The sequence below is a fragment of the Lactuca sativa genome, chromosome 3 (genome assembly GCF_002870075.4).
Source record: "Lactuca sativa cultivar Salinas chromosome 3, Lsat_Salinas_v11, whole genome shotgun sequence".
NCBI lineage: Eukaryota > Viridiplantae > Streptophyta > Magnoliopsida > Asterales > Asteraceae > Lactuca > Lactuca sativa.
Genome location: NC_056625.2, coordinates 147,286,303 through 147,303,142, shown reverse-complemented (window position 1 = coordinate 147,303,142; position 16,840 = coordinate 147,286,303). Strand labels below are relative to the sequence as shown.

Sequence of the window (16,840 nt, the reverse complement as noted above, 5' to 3'; positions counted from 1 at the left end):
TAAGAATTAACATGGTATTAACATCATATAAGCATTAATGTACGTGGACATGTGGTATTAATATCATAAAAAGAAGAAGTGCATTAATCTGATATTAGCATCATAGAAGCATTAACATGGTATTAACATCACATAAGCAGAATCAAATGTATTAACATCACAAAATCAAGGGTATTACCATGAGTATTTGACAGTAGGCAGCAAGAAATTCCAATGCAACAGTAACGTGGTTTCATTTTGGGAAACAAAAAATCCAAAAGAAGAGGGTATTTAAGTGTGGGCAGTAACAACATTGTTTGTGATATCTTGCTATGGCTTGATTGTGGCTGTGTCGTAGGTGTGGGCGGCAAGCGATCCCGGAGATGGTGGACGGCGACCGGTGGATGAGGAGACAAGATGGCTGAGACGTTCTATGTTTTGAAAACTCTTAACTATATTAGAAGATGATTCCAATAGCATAAGATTACGGATAATATTCTCATTTTGATTGTTTTTATAATTATAACAATTACAAAAACTATTAAAATGATTATAAAGCATTTAAAAAATGTTATAATTATTTATTTGGGTAAATTTGATATTTTGAAAGCTTAATATTTAGAAATTAGATTGGTTAAATATGATAAGTCATATATAAATCTACTATAATAAATGTAACCCATTTTGCTATATGTCAATTTTTCATGGATTTTGTTGCTTGTTATTTTATGGTGTTTTTTAATTAAATAATATCTACATGTTAAATTTTGTTTTTCTTTTAATTTTAAAATTAAAAAACCGCATAATACTTATATTTATATATGTAAAGTATTATATATAATAAATATGATAGTAAATTATAATTAATACGTTTTTTCATTCCTTATTTTAAAATTTTATTTTAAAAAATAATTATTGTTTAAACTTCGATATTTAATCTTTTTTTAGTTATTGAGTCCATGCAACACACAAGTTTTACACCTACTATATGACTAATTTGGCAATATTAGTACCCTTCTTGAGAATCATCTGCACAAGAGGCTTACTCCCGTAAATCCATAACTTGACTCGTGAAGGGTTAATATCACTATAGTCCAACCAACTGTTGACTTTTTGTTTAAAAGGTCCTTCATGTTATTTTTTGCTTTCTAGAGGAATAAAGTCAATTTTATTGGATTAAACCGGTCCTTTTTGAAAAAGTGAACGGGTAACCCGGTTACCCCTTACATTGTCACTAAATGAAGTGTCCCATAAAAAACTAAAGTGTCCACATGGCGTTGAGTGGCATGGACATGGATAATTCTATTAATTTCTTTTTCAAATGAAGAACAAGAAATGTCTTGATCATGAAGTTTGTTCATCAATTTTTCACCCTCCATGTGAAAATCCACAAGCTTGTAATAGATAACCAATGAACATTCAAATCAATATATCTTTAAAAACCATTTAACCCATTGTTGTCTACAAACTTTCAATAAACTGGAAAATAGAAATTTCAAAAAAAAAATCCCGATTAGGTTCATTTCTAATCTAAACATGAATAAAATACATAAATTAATAATGAAGTGGGTTTTTGATTTAATCTAGAATCTGGGATCCGATAAAATGATGCCTAAACCCAAATTTTCCAGAGAAAAAAAAAACATTCAAATCATCTTCAACAAAAAAAAAACCTATAGAACTAAGCTTTTTTTGAACAAAAAAAAAAAGCTTGAACTACATTATGAAATCGAACTTGTCTGTATCATAACTCCAATTTGAATAGACGAAACAAGAAAGCATAGATGAATTTCCTCTTTGATCTTGATTTAGAAAAAAATCGCAACAAAATCTCGATTTTCCCAAAACCCTAGATCCGACAATGAGGATGTGGTGGTATTGATGAAATCTGGAGGTGAAGATCCGATCTATCATCATCAATCTACCATCTTCATATTCAATAATCCTAGATACAATAAAACATAAACCATCTTCGATCTACTGCAGGAGATGAAGATTAAAAAAAATCCAAATACAAAATCGGTGTGAAGGTGGAGACTAAAAAAAAAAAAAAAAAAAAAAAAAAAAAAAAAAAGCGTTGGGTTTACAGCAGGTGGTGTTCCCGGGAGATATTGACATTATTATGGAAATCGATGTGACGATTCAAATCAATAGTCGAGCCCGAGTATTCACTTCTTCCCTAGATTCCTAACAAAACTAAACAAAGTAAGTATTAAACTAAAGATTTTTGTTTTAAAACTTGGGATTGTACATTTGTGTGTAAAAGATTTTCTCCTTTACCTATCATCGAGAACAATTTCAAATTCATATTGTGTTTATAGATGGAAGTCAGACTAACAAGGTCAAAGAAATTAGGAGAATGAATGAATTGGAAGCAACAATATCGCTTTTTTCATGTTCAAAAGATGCATTTCCAAAGAAACGCCACATAGATTATTCTCTTAATTTTAGTTTTTTATAGAAAAAAAACCAAATAAGCTTACTCTAACCGGTAAAACTGGCATCAAATGTGTTTTTTCCCTATTTAGCAGGTAAAACATAAGTTTGTGCCCTTAGAATACAAAAAAATAACATAAGGGGCCTTTTAAAACAAAAACTAATAATTCATTGGGCTAAAATGATGTTTACCCTATATTTATATATGTAAAGTATTATATATAATAAATATGATATTAAATTATAATTAATACATTTTTTATTCTTTATTTTAAAAAATAATTATTGTTTAAACTTTGATATTTAATCTTTTTTTAATTAATCAATACGTTTAACACACGTGTTTTACACCTAGTATATGACTAATTTGGCAATATCATTACCCTTCTTGAGAATCATCTGCACAAGAGACTTACTCCCGTAAATCAATAACTTGACTTGTAATTTAAATTTTTTCCCATGCATCAATATATATATATATATATATATATATATATATATATATATATATATATATATATATATATTTGAGTGCATAGTTTACTACTCTGATATCATATTACAGATAGTATTTTACCATAAATCAGATTCTTGTTATTCGCAAGAATATATATACACAATGTACACCTCATGTGTCAGACATAAAATACAACGAATACATACAAACATACACGGGACTATATACAGTCAATACGATAATATAAACTAATACACTAATAATACTTGTGTTTTGTTCAATATGTCATTGTAGAAATAATACATATTTAAAAATTTAGATATCATAGCAATGTCCTTATAGTAATAATGTGCATAATCATGATTCACAAACAAACCAATGAATGTAAAAAAAGAACTTGTGGTTCATCAATGTCAGATTAGAATGATCACATCTTATCTGGTTCAGACAATATCCTCTCAATCTCTTCCAAAAGGCGTTCCTTTTCATCTTTCATCTCCTCATGCTGCTTCTGAAGCTCTTCAATCTGCTTTGTTTGTTCAGAATCCTTCCTGAAATGCATACACATCAATGTTACATGACACAAGAAGTAATATTCATCCATTATCCATATGTATACTTTTTTCAAGAAATCAATGTTCAAAAGAAAGTTCTAACTTCAATTTTAACAAGAGAAGAATCACTCTTACCTATTCATGAAAGCCAGATTAAGTTTGAGTGAACGAACTTCCTTCTCTAGATTTTCACATCGCTTCAGAATAGATTGCATATCTGTTGAAATCACAGGTGTTTGAGTTCTTCCTTTTGCTTCTGCCATTCTACATATATAAATCATCATCACCAAATAAATTAACCAAGAAAATTTGAAGAATAATATTTTATATACATACAACAAAAATAAGATTGTATGCTTCCTGAAAATGCAAAGATAGCATTACTTACTTTCTTGACCTTTCCACCCTCCGTTTCTTTGTAGGATCCCTGCTGTCCACTACATAATTTTTAAAAAAATTATATTACAAAATTTGCATATAAAAATGAATAATAAATACTACCTGATGCAGCCGATGTTACTGATCCAAATCGAATTAAACTTCTTTTCTGCTGGAAATACAAAAAAATGATGTAAAATAATTTTCATTTTAAACATTTACAAACTGTCAATAGTCAATACCTTGTGGTCCTCTTGAAGATTATCATACATTTGTTCTCGTGTACCTATGAAACATGAGATAATAAATAATTTATATAACATTTCTATATATATTTAGTAAAAATAAAGATAAAAAATGTGAATAAACCTAAAGTTTTTGCAATTCCAACTTGCTTCCTAGAGCTTTCACAAACACTTGGTGTTTGACCAGAGTTGCTTTGACCATCACATGCGTCAAAACCATTTGAAATTACAGGTGACGATTCACTTTGAGAAGCTTCTCTAGATGCAAAACTCATTTGGATATGATTCGTGGGGGCCACAAAATTCTCCATGTCAGCATCTATACCTCCTTGAACTATTTGAAACAACCCAGAATCCTTCATTTCATTAGTTGATAAATCTTGGAATGTTTCTTGTACCTCATAATCTTGAATCTCATTTACATTATTCATAGTTGAATAATATCCTAAAGAATCATCTTCAATTGCTTCTTTCTCAGTTTGACTTCTAAGCTTCTTGCGTTCTAATGTGCCCTTTAACATGCTTACAACTGAAGATACCTTATCAATGGTGCCAAATTGTAATTCATTGATATTAGATGAAGATGAATGTGATTGAGGAATGAAGCCATTTGTATGATACATTGAAGCCTCATTGATTTGACTTTGGTTGACAAATTGTTGTTTCAATTGGTTGACTCGATTTCCCGATGCATTATGCATTGCTTCCATACCTATTGCTGTTTGCGAGTTTTGCATTGCAACATACCTCTTTCTGTAACATGTAGATAGTATAAAATAATAAACGAAAACATGGTGTCTAATAATCAATTAATATTATTAAACGGATATTGATAGTTATAGTCGGTACAAACTGACTCCGGTCGGTTCGAACTGACCAAAAGATTTTGGACAGTTCGAACAAACTAAAAAAATCCGGTCAGTTTGAACTGAATTAGTTCAAACTGACCAAAATTTGATGGGTTCGAACTAAATTAGTTTTAGTTTGAACCGACCAAAATAACAGACCAAAGAATTTGGTGAGTTCGAACTCAATTAATTCAAACTGACCAAAATTTGGTCAGTTCAAACTGAATTAGTTCGAACTATTCAAATTGAATTAGTTTGAACTGAGCAAAATAATTGATCACAGTTAAAGTGGTCTTTGACATTTTTATAAAAATTCAGTTACTTACAATGACTTGATGACACTAAAATCACCAATAGATAATCAAGTGATATTGATGGTGAAAACGGTTTTGTTTAGATAATTGTTCAAGAATTAATACCTTAACTCAGAAGAACGACTTCTTGTCATTGGTTGAGAACTATGAAACCATGCCTGTAAAAAAAATCAAAAACTAAAATAACAATAGAATCCATTAACAAATATTTGCACACAATCTTAATTCTCAATATTAACAAACCTTAGCCAAGTATAAATTGCTAGCCCCCACATTCCTAATAGGGTGGGCATTTACGTCATTTGACGATTCACCAACTACCAACGAACTTTGTGGGATGAAATTCTCATTACTTGGTTTTCTTTCAAATGAAACCCCATTTTGTTGAGTAGCTTGATCAACAAGCAACCTTCTAGATAATTGTCTAGAACGATTATGAACTAAACTTGATGGATTGTGGCCTTGATTCTAGTGATATAAAACCAATTTAGAAAAAAATATGTATATATTTAAAAAGTGTAAAGAATAATAGAAAAGTTCTTGCCTCTCCATTAGTGAGCCAATTCTTGAAAAGTTCCTCACTATCTGCACGGAAGTTACTAGAAAGATTCTTGAAACCGAGTATTTCCATGGTTGGTGATGGCATTCCAACTGGGCTTTCCATTAATGTTCTTATGAACATATCTTCACTTGAGTTTCTATACAAATCTGAATAAACTCTTCCCTCCATTTCCATCAAACACTCTTCAGATAATGTAGTTGATGTTATCTTGTTTCCATGAGTAATCATAATAATGATGATTAGCAATAAAAGGAGAACTGAAAGAACTATGTAATATGAATTTCAAGAAGAAGAAATTCTTGTGGAAAAGAGAGTTTAATCATTCAAAAGTCAAACAAAACAAATTAATAAGTAGCCGGACTTAATATGAAATATATACGCGTATATTTCTTAGTCAGGAATTTCTTCAAAACATGAATGATTGGATCTTTGACTACAAATTCCCCAAGATACCCTTTATAGCTTTACTCTTTATATTTGTCTGATCTTTAGTGGTTTCAGACATTAAAAGGATACAACATCTATGAAAAATCATATGAAAGAAATGTGTGCACTAAATTTATTAGTGTTGACAAGTACATATGATTATGTATGATGCATAAAATGATTGAGATATATATATATTTATATATATATATATATATATATATATATATATATATATATATATATATATATATATATATATATATATATATATATATATATATATTAGTTAATTAATTAGACAGTTGTTGAAAGTAATAGATTAAATAAATGGAAATGATGGATTAAAGAATGAAGAAACTTTTGGTGATGATGAAAGCCATGAAAATGACGTTTAACTTTTAGGGAATTTTAAAAAGTAGTGGTTGAAACTTGAAAGGGACTTTTTATATCTGACCAAATGATTCAGGTCATTAAATCAGGAAAAACTTTCATTATTATAGTTTTTTGTATATAATGTGTAAAATTACTATATATATGATATATCATCCATTTTTTTGTACTATAAGCTTACATTAACAATGTTGTAATTTAAGATGAAGTAGTGTTAAATTATAAAAATGTAGACTTAGAGAGTTAGGGCAAACTGATGAAAGTTCAACAAAGCAACATGATCCAAATGCAAAACAATAACAATCGAAGATAATTGAGATCAGATTATATGAAATCAGCAAAGCAAGCATATACTTAGACCTAAAACCAATGGCATATTGTTCAACGCATCAATCAAAAGATAAACAACAAGAAACGTTGACATCTAAGGGGATATGATGATGAAGAAGAAGACGACGACAATGATGATGATGATACCTGGTGTAGGGCAAAACACACATAATTTCAGGCTCTTTGATGAGGCGAATCACCTTCTGTTTTCAATTGTGTAATATAAATTTCAGGAAGAAGAGATTCTTGAATCTTGATGTCCTTTCTTCTTCAAGCACTCAACTGATGACAAAGAGATAAAAGGCAAGAATGGTGACTGGAGCATCAGGAAACAAGAGTTTAACCATAAAAAAGTCAAACACAATAGATTAATAAGTAGCCAGACATCAGGAATTTCATCAAACATTGCCTATTAAACAAAATCTCCAATGATGGCATCTTTGACTACAAATTCCCCAAGATACGCTTCGCCTTCACTCTCTCTATCTTTGTCTTTTGTTTAGCGGATCTTTTGACGTTTTCTTCTGTAGGCCCATGGAAACGTAAGCGTGTAGCTGCCGCCCACTCTTCCATCCCTCCGATGGCTTTCAGATCCGACGACCACCTTACACAGCGGCCCCCCCAATCCAATTTTACTGCCTTCCGATTTGGAGAGTTTCGACATTCTTCTTCCTTTTGTTAAAGTAATATACATATGCTTCATATGGTGATTTATCATGAGTATGTACTTGAGCTATTGTAGTTATATTTCATCATGTACGATAATATATAGATGATTAAATAGGGATTAACGTTTTCTGCTCTGCTTTCTGATTAATGTTTAAGCTAATCATGTCACTCTGCATGGAGACTTGAACCCTGGAATAATTTGATTTAATTCGTAAATCAGATTTTAGAAAGTGTTGTTGTTTGGGTATTATAATTTTTGACTTGTTGAACTGTTTTTTGCAAAATGATAGTTTTTTGTTTTTTAGTTCTTTGATTTGAACAAGTTTGTATTTGATAAGAGTAAAGTACATTGTCATTAATGTTAAAAAGAGTAAAGTAAATTGTTATTTCTTGCAATTTACCATTTAATTTTCAATTTCTAAATGAACCAATGACCGACTTAAAAGATAATCTGATTGTTGTTAATATTTCTGAAAAGTTAGACTGTTACGTTAACGTTTATAAGTGCGACAAATACTCAAGTGTTGTTTTTGTGGTTACTATTTTTTTGTTTTTGAAAAGTTGTAGTTGTTGACCCTAAAAAGTCAAAACGTGTTTTGTGTATGCCATACGCCCATACCATACTATGAGGTATTAATAATGAATTGACATATTCATTAGAATCGGTGTTAATTTCTATTAATAGTTTATATTTTCTTTTTTATTTATCTCAAAATAATAGACTACTTCTAAAAATAAATATCTAGTTTACCAAAATACCGCTCATTATTAATTAACCTACCACTAAATTAAATGCAATAAAAGGATGAAATAAAATGCAACAAAATGATACGATTGGCATTTCATTTAATAAAGTTAGAGGTAATTAATGTTTCCTTGTTTTTGTTTGTGGACCATAATTCTGGGACGGAAGAGTATTAGTTTTATCTAAAATAAACATGTCAATTCTTTTATTAAAAATTTCTAGGAATGATGTCAAGTTTATTGGAATCGAATGTAAATGAAGTTAAATATGTTTAATTGTTTATCTGCTTATATATTTTTAGATATTTTTAGTGTTTAGTAATTATTTGTAAACATATATAATGGAAAATTTATTTCCTATTTATTTTAGTAAGTATATAATGAATGTATTTTTGTCCTGTCATATGTGTCATATGAACAGAATGAAATTCAATTAGAAAATTAAATTCATCAAACCTAAATGCGTAAAGGAACGACAACTAACACATTCGAACCAAAAGACACCAAAACAACTTTAGAAAGAGAACTCCAGTTGATGTATAAAATCCAAAATCTATCAAAAAACTCACAAGTCTCGATTCTTTAATTATTTTCTGGATCAAATACATACCTTTGAAGCTTCACACCATTTTCACAAGCTTACACGTTCACAACACAAAGTAAAGATGGTGATATATCGAATTCGTAGCATCAAAATAGATAAAGGATCTCGATGTAACTTAGCCTTGCAATTTTAATGGAGAGAAGCCTTGATTAGATAGGATATATGGAAGTTTTGATCCCATTATTTCTTTGATAGAATCAAAGGTCATGGAGGAGCTCGATTTTTGTGTCCTTTCGTTTAACAAATAGGGTGGGAGACAAGTGGTGGATGCTTTTTTTTCATGCTACATTGTGGAGTTTGGTTATACAATAATTTACTAAGAGAGGTGGGTGTGGGCAATGCCCACACGAGTTACTAGGCTAAAAAAAAAAAAAAAACATTGTTACCAAATTTGATGGTGGTAACGGGAAGTAACGCGAAAGCCTTTAACATGTAATAACGGGAGGGAGGGGCGGTGTTCATTGGCGTTATCACGTGTTATGAGGCACAATAACGGGACTCCGAGTAGTCTAAAGAATAATTGGATAAAAGATATGTTGAACTGAATCGTACTGCTTTGCAACAGTCTTGAGAGATATCACCGATATTGATACATTAGGAACTATATTTTGGATTATTTAAAGCATTTACTTGCAATACAACCACTCACCAAATAGTTTGAGAGTCGTATTGTCTCTAATGTTTTTTCTCAACCCTTTGGTGGTTTAAGTTGGCATTTTTGAATGGTGATCACGATACAAACTTGGAATTAACATTTTAAAACCTCTAATTATGATTGAAGATTGGATGTCGAGATTATCTCTAAACTTATATAAGCTAGAATGTTATGTGCTCATAAGTGAACATTTATGTTATTGCAATAATTTGAGTTTTTTCGCAAACAATGTATTCACATTTTTTGGTCGGGTTGTGATCATTAGTGGAATTAACAGCCAATGGTGCGGAAAAAGATCACATTTATTACTCTTTATTTTACTGCAAATGACATTTTACTTAATATGTGCTAAAAATAATGAAAATACTACAAAAAAATGTGCAGAAAAAAAAAAGTTCAAAGACTACTACAAAAGTAAAAGTAATAGTATGAAGTCTAATGAAAAATACATGCGGGTTTATGAGATAAATAAATGAAGATAATTGGAATGGTTCACTGAGGAAATGCAAAAGGTGAAACACAAGCACATTGGATAAAAAGGAAAAAATAAATAAATAAATAAAAATAACAATAAAAAAAACCTTGATGGACAGCTTGACATGTTAGATTTAATCCAACATGTTCGAATGAAAGAAATTCACTGCAGGGTATTTTCGTCCATTGCTTTAATTTGAATAAGTAAAAGGCCACGTTGGCCATAAAGTCCTTTTCTTTAGTAGACATAGCTAATGGGTAGTTCAGTTGCTAGTTTCTAGGGATTTACTTTGTTAAGTAGAAAGTTTTCCTTCTTTCGTGAATGTATGCACTGTAATAAAAATCAGAAAGTTTGGCCCCAAAAGCTTCCCCTGTTCTTTCCTCTTTGTGCTCTGTTTTCTCGCTTGCATCAGGTTAATAGGGTTGATTCCAACATTTGGTATCAGAGCCCGGTTAATGCCCAAATATCAACCCCGAGAAACAACTATGGGTGATAGAAGTGACAAGGAAGGCCAGATAACTCTACACTACCCTATGCTCTCAAGAAACAACTACGTTGTGTGGGCCATCAAGATGAAGGTTTTCATGCAAGCCCAAGGTGTATGGGAAGCAGTCGAGCCCAGAACGACCAACACCGTAGTTGAAGTAAAGAAGGATAAACTAGTGATGGCTGCCATCTATCAAGGGATTCCTGAAGATCTCTTGTTATCGTTGTCAGAAAAGCAAATGGCCAAGGAGGCATGGGATGCCTTGAAGACAATGTACTTGGGGGTAGATAGGGTTAAGACAGCAAGGGTGCAAACATTGAAGATTGAATTTGAAGCTTTGAATATGAAAGAATCAGAAATAGTTGATGAGTTTTCTGTCAAGATCTACAATATTGTAAGTAATATTCGAGCCCTTGGTGATAAAGTTGAAGAAGCATATGTCGTGAAGAAAATGCTTCGTGCAGTACCATCCAAATTCCTTCAAATTGCATCCACCATTGAACAATTTGAAGACTTGTATGTGATGACTGTTGAAGAAGTAGTAGGCAGATTAAAAGCCCATGAAGAAAGGATTAAAGAGCATGGTGAAGTGGAAGAAAAGAAACTCTTGCTCACCCATCAAGAGTGGTCTGACAGGAATAAGAAGCAAAGTGAAAACTCTACTAAGAAGGCTAACAAGTCGCATAGAGGAACTTCTAACAATCCAAAGGGTCGCGGTAGAGGTTCTAGTATTCGAGGAGGCCGAGGAAGAGGCGGCGGTTATCAACAGTGAGATGGAAACCGGGGTAATTCAAGTAATCGGGATAAAGGTTGTCACACCCCCGAACCAGACAGCGGAAACGTCCGAGGGCTCGTGTGACTTAAATTGAAATATCATCACAATGAATATACATGAAACATAACATAAACATCACCATGCTTTAATACATTATAACTGACCTTGTTCACATCAAGTACTTTGTTTACACGACATATTTCAAAACATAAATTGTCTGATGTTTAACATTACACAAAAGAAATTTCCTGAAACACCCGTGGATGTTCTTCAGTCTAGCGATTTCCTGAGAATACAAGTTATTTTGAAAACATCAACATATATAATGTTGGTGAGTTCATAAGCATGTTTGATATAAAACTAGTTTGTAAAACCCAGAAAATCCGATATTTTTTGTAACAAAACTGTTTACGAAAAAGATGTGATGATCCCATAAGTGCATATGTATGTGATTTCGAGACATGTAAAAGTGATTGTTGTTCAAAATTTATTCTTGTATTATAGTTCTTGTATGTAGGAGGGAATAATGTTGTTCCCCCAGAAAACCCGATGTTTTCCGATATAAATAATAATATGATAGTTTTGTATTATTGTATCATCTCAGCGAATGAATAAGATTTCCCATGATTACTTAGCTGATAATGGATCTCTATGTGAGTCGATATAACCATGCATAATAATGACTAATTCGCCTGTCTTGGCATTTTATCGGATGTCGGTTTTGTTCAAGATTTTGTTACCCTAGACTGGCCGAGTCTAACTGTAGCGAACATCTCAGGTGTGGGGAAGTCACCCCCGTATAGATCTATACACAAACTCTCGCTCTCCCTCCAGGAGACTCTGGTTATAACTATAGACTACGACCGACACTTATTGGTGTCACCCGTTATTTCTCACTAAATCCCACTGAAATTGAATAACCTTTTTTAACAACTTGATTTATGTTTACTTGAATAAAAGGTAAGCCTAACAGACGAAGAGAAGAGGGCAACGGAGGCCCACTAATCATGTATGTTATTATAGGTTGTTGAGTATGCGACGAACATATTAGCCCATCACACATATAATTGATTTGGACCATACTAGCAATGCAAATGGGCCACTAAGGCCCAATAGCATGTAAAAGCCATTGAGGGTCCATTAGGCATGTAATTGGGTCACCGGAAGCCCAATAAACATGTGTGATTATATTGGGCCCAATAATCATGATATTGGTTCATAAAGGCCCAATAGCACGAATAGAAAATATTTGAGCCCAACCATTGAATCATATATAATTTATTGATCTTAAGTTCGTAATGTAGCTATTTGTTGTAAGCGAAATGTTTATTCAAAGTATTAAAATACTCTGACGTTTGATTTATAACGAAGCTTTGGTTATATATATATATATATATATATATATATATATATATATATATATATATATATATATATATATATATATATATATATATATACACATATATGTATATATATATATATACATATATATATATATATATATATATATATACACATATATGTGTATATATATATATACATATATATATATATATATATATATATATATATATATATATATATATATATATATATATATATATATATATATATATAACCATGCGTTATAAACTTAACATCTTTAACCCAAATAGTTTAATATTCGTCTAATTGACCCAAAAACATTTAATTTGATCATTTCAGCCCTTTTATCTATAAAAATGGCACATTTAGTCCCCTTTTATGAAAATTGACATTCTTGGTCCTTAAACCGTTTTTCTTGACGTTTTAGACCCAGACTTTATTTGAAATAATAAATTCAGCCCAAAACTATTGTATTTGACATTTCCATCCCTTAGTTCAAAAAAAAAAGTTTACACTTTTAGCTCAATTTCTGTAAGTTTTACAATTTTGACCCCAAAGTCTAAAACTCTGCATTTTTAGTCCAATATTTGCATCAAGGTCATTTTCAGCCCTCAAAACAATTTAATTTATGTTTTAAACTCATAGTTTGTTAACTTTTCCATTTCAGCCCCTCAAATACTTCATTTTTCGCAACTTTGGGCCCAAAACTCATGAGGTCCAAATTTAAAGCCCATTAAGCTAAAATTTATGTTTTTGACCCCTAGACAAGTGTTATTTTCATAAAAGTTAGATTTCTATATAAATAATACTATTTGGTCCTTATAAAACCGAAAATACCATATTTTACCCCAAACTTTGATTATTTTGGCAAAAATGACACTTTTTCACTTCTTAATCCCAAAGATCCTTAGATCTTTGAAGTAAGTTGTTTAATATGTACATTGTTTATGTATTCTTCACACTTTAGCCATAGATTTCAATATTTAGCAAATAACATCATATTTTCACAACATAAACCAAAGAAATCACATATAACAAGTATACACACATTGATCAACACATAGTACTTGTATTCTCCCCCAAAAACAAGTAAAAACTGAAACACAAGAGGGTATGAACTCACCTTGATTTGTTGCTCACGGTTTTGAAGAAGAAATGGAAGGGGTTGAGGTGATTCTTGGCCCTAGCAAGCTTTTTGAGAAATCTTTGGGCTTAGATGGGTTCTAAGAAGCACGATCATGAATTTGAATGAATTAAGAGAATATTTTTGATAAGATATAGAAGTTAATCCAAGGATCTAAGTAAAAACTTACCAAGGATTTGTGACATGAGTGAAGAAGCCTCTTGGAATGCTTCCTAATCTCGAAATTTTGATGGAATAATGAAGGTGTTCTTGAGAGGATTTGGAAGTATTTGGAAGTGAATTAAGTTTGTGTGTGTGTGTGTTGATGCTCTCGGTCGAGAGTAGTAGAAGAAGAAGATGGGAGAGAGGGTAAGGTGACATTGCATGGATGTCCACGACGCAATAAGGAGGTCGCATGCTCACAATTTTCCTGCTTAATCCATTTATCTTAATTCTTCTTCTAATCTTTTCTATATTTTTAAATGGACTGAGAATTGCATTAAGAAGGGAAAAGGATTCATTTTTGGCCCAATTCTTGATCCTTACTTGAAATCATGAGGTCTATAAAGAAGTTTACGGCCCATTGGGCGCTTAGGGTGGTTTACGACCCAATTAGCATAAAAGATTAGCTTTGTGGCCCATTAGGGCTAATTAGATTAGTTATGGCCCAACAAGGTTAATTAGGCTAGTTATGGCCCAATAAGGCTTATTGGGGTAGTTTATTTCCATTTTAGGCCCAATATGGCCCAAAATGTCAAATCTCATGAAGGTGGGTTAAATTAGAACCCAATTAAGAGTTCTAAGCCCAAACAAGTCAAATTGGAAACTTATTGGTTCATTAGGCCCAATAAGGAAATCCTAGTCTGTAATGGACTTAAACCGGGATTTTTAGGGTTTCCAACCTTTTGTTGACTATTTGAAGTGTTTGGATAGGGTGATTGATGGAACTTTGGTTTTATTGAATAAACATCATGCATACTTTCAAATTTTAGTCACAAATGTTATCATTGTTAATGTTTACAAAAACATTAGAATTCCTAGTTGTGACAAGAGTACAGTTTAGTGCTATAACTGCCAAGACTTTGGGCATTTCGCTGTAGAATGCCAAAAATCCTAGACGTGAAAGGAATCAAGAAGTCAATTTAGCTCGAGAAATCAACGATGACGAACCAACACTTTTGCTATCTACCTCAAATGAACATAATAAGGTTCTTAAAGTGCATCTAAATGAAGAGAAAGTGAATCCAAAGTTGAGATCAGCAGGTGATGAGCAAAGAAGATCAAACATGAGGTACTTGGACAATGGTGAAAGTAACCATATGACAGGTGAAAAACAAAATTTTCGTGAACTCAATCAATCCATCAAAGGTTCAGTGAAGTTTGGTGATGGATCAAGGGTTCGCATTGAAGGAAGGGGTTCAATCGTGTTCCGGTGCATGAACGGTGAACATCGTGTACTTCGTGAGGTATATTACATATCGAGTTTGTGCAGTAATATTGTAAGTCTGGGAAAATTAGCTGAGGGTGGTGATCGGATCGTTATGCTTGGATCATTCCTATGGATTCATGATAAAAAGGAAAAACTTCTCATGAAAGTTAAAATGTCTTCTAATCGTCTGTACAAAAATTATATTTGAAGACATCAGTTCAAAGTGTTTTCCTGGGGCTAAGGAGGAACCATAAAAGTTATGGCATGCACGTATGGGTCATGTAAGTTATCTTACACTAAAACTCATGTCAGATAAAAGCATTGTTTAGGGACTGGAAAAGATGATTAGTCCCACAACATTATGTGAAGGATGCTTGGTGGGTAAGCATGCTCAAAAACCTTACCCATCTGAAACGACCCAAAATAAGACCCAAAATTTTTCTTTTACATAATACTAAGGTTATCAACGATCTATAATATATCATAAAATCGTACGTCATAAATCCCAAAAAGTTATAATGGAGGTGTCATAACAAAAGAACTGTAACAACATATCATAGTATATGAAATAAACTCCCAGGACAAAAGCTGAAGCTGCGGTGTGTGCAATGCCATCATCCCGAGCCCTTCCCTTTGCTTGCGGAAGCACCTGAAACCAAAACTGAAATTGTAAGCACAAAGCTTAGTGAGCTCCCCCAGACTACCACATACCATACAATTATATAAACACATATTGGGCCTTGCCCACTGCATCGAACTGAAGTCCGGAACTAACCAGGGCCTTGCCCTCTGCATCGGACCGAAGTCCGAAAACTACATCTGACCGAAGTCCGGAACTGACTGGGACCTTGTCCCCTGCATCGGACCGAAGTCCGGAAACTGGCTGAGCATAGCATAGCATAAACATATCAACTAGCATAAACACATATACTGCACACTGCATCGGACCGAAGTCCGGAACACATAACACAAAGACATGCTTGAATCACAAAGACATCAAGCACGCTTAACTTCTGCATCGGACCAAAGTCCGGTACTAACTGCTAACTAGATGGGCCGGCATTGTGGCCGTAAACCCGTTCCTACTGGAAGGAAAACTCACCTCGTAGTGTTGACTGATGTGATGCTAACTCTAAAAGTGGCTGACCGACGCTCTGGAACTGTCCGGCTACAATTTCCAAAAACACTAGATCAGTTACTGGTAAATGCTCTTGGGGTCAAATGACTATATTACCCCTAGTCAAAGTCAACTTCCAGTTGACCGGACTCGCCGAGTCAGGGCGCAGACTCGCCGAGTCCCTCCTTTACTAACTCTGACTTTAACTCACCGAGCCCCTTTCCCACTCACCGATTCACTTTGAACTCACAACTCGAAGGGAAAACGGGGACTCGCGACTCGACTCGTCAAGTCCGAAGAACAACTCGCTGAGTCCTATCGCAGATTCCATGTAATCGAATTCTAATCAATTACAGGGCTTCTAACTCGTAGATCTGAGCCCTTTGGACCATCTGAACACGTAAAGTTGCTGACTTTACGTGTAACTACGAAGGAATGAAGCCATTTCACTCAAACACTACTTTTCTTGGAA

The 16,840-nt window shown here is 32.8% G+C and overlaps 2 protein-coding genes across 6 annotated transcripts; one reads left to right on the top strand and one right to left on the bottom strand.

Annotated features, from left to right (window-relative positions):
- Positions 1 to 3,095: 3,095 nt before the first annotated feature.
- LOC111884061 (protein CYCLOPS) lies at positions 3,096 to 7,779 on the bottom strand. Of its 5 annotated transcripts, XM_042900305.2 has the most exons (10): positions 7,070 to 7,779; positions 5,756 to 5,980; positions 5,455 to 5,679; positions 5,317 to 5,369; positions 4,174 to 4,802; positions 4,047 to 4,090; positions 3,925 to 3,976; positions 3,815 to 3,863; positions 3,562 to 3,690; positions 3,096 to 3,423 (listed from the first exon to the last, which is right to left on the bottom strand). In XM_042900305.2, exons 2-10 carry the CDS (start codon positions 5,945 to 5,947, stop codon positions 3,300 to 3,302), a joined length of 1,497 nt encoding a protein of 498 aa, XP_042756239.1. In that variant the 5' UTR covers positions 5,948 to 5,980; positions 7,070 to 7,779; the 3' UTR covers positions 3,096 to 3,299. The 5 variants fall into 5 exon arrangements, with proteins under 5 accessions (XP_042756239.1, XP_042756237.1, XP_042756236.1 ...); XM_042900303.2 differs by lacking the exon at positions 7,070 to 7,779 and having other exon boundaries at positions 3,925 to 3,973; positions 5,756 to 6,349; XM_042900302.2 differs by lacking the exon at positions 7,070 to 7,779 and having other exon boundaries at positions 5,756 to 6,348.
- Positions 7,780 to 10,554: 2,775 nt separating this feature from the next.
- On the top strand, positions 10,555 to 11,328 carry LOC111884051 (uncharacterized). The gene has a single exon (XM_023880384.1). The coding sequence runs from the start codon at positions 10,555 to 10,557 to the stop codon at positions 11,326 to 11,328; it is 774 nt and encodes a 257-aa protein (XP_023736152.1).
- Positions 11,329 to 16,840: the final 5,512 nt, after the last annotated feature.

Bases quoted from the DNA above. Each gene is read 5' to 3' on its own strand.
- LOC111884061 (XM_042900302.2), bottom strand. From the start codon at position 6,001: ATGATTACTCATGGAAACAAGATAACATCAACTACATTATCTGAAGAG. The intron at 3,691-3,814 runs GTAAGTAATGCT...TTATATATGTAG, and splicing joins AGGGTGGAAAGGTCAAGAAA to AATGGCAGAAGCAAAAGGAA. The intron at 3,424-3,561 runs GTAAGAGTGATT...TATGCATTTCAG, and splicing joins AATCTGGCTTTCATGAATAG to GAAGGATTCTGAACAAACAA.
- LOC111884051 (XM_023880384.1), top strand. From the start codon at position 10,555: ATGGGTGATAGAAGTGACAAGGAAGGCCAGATAACTCTACACTACCCT.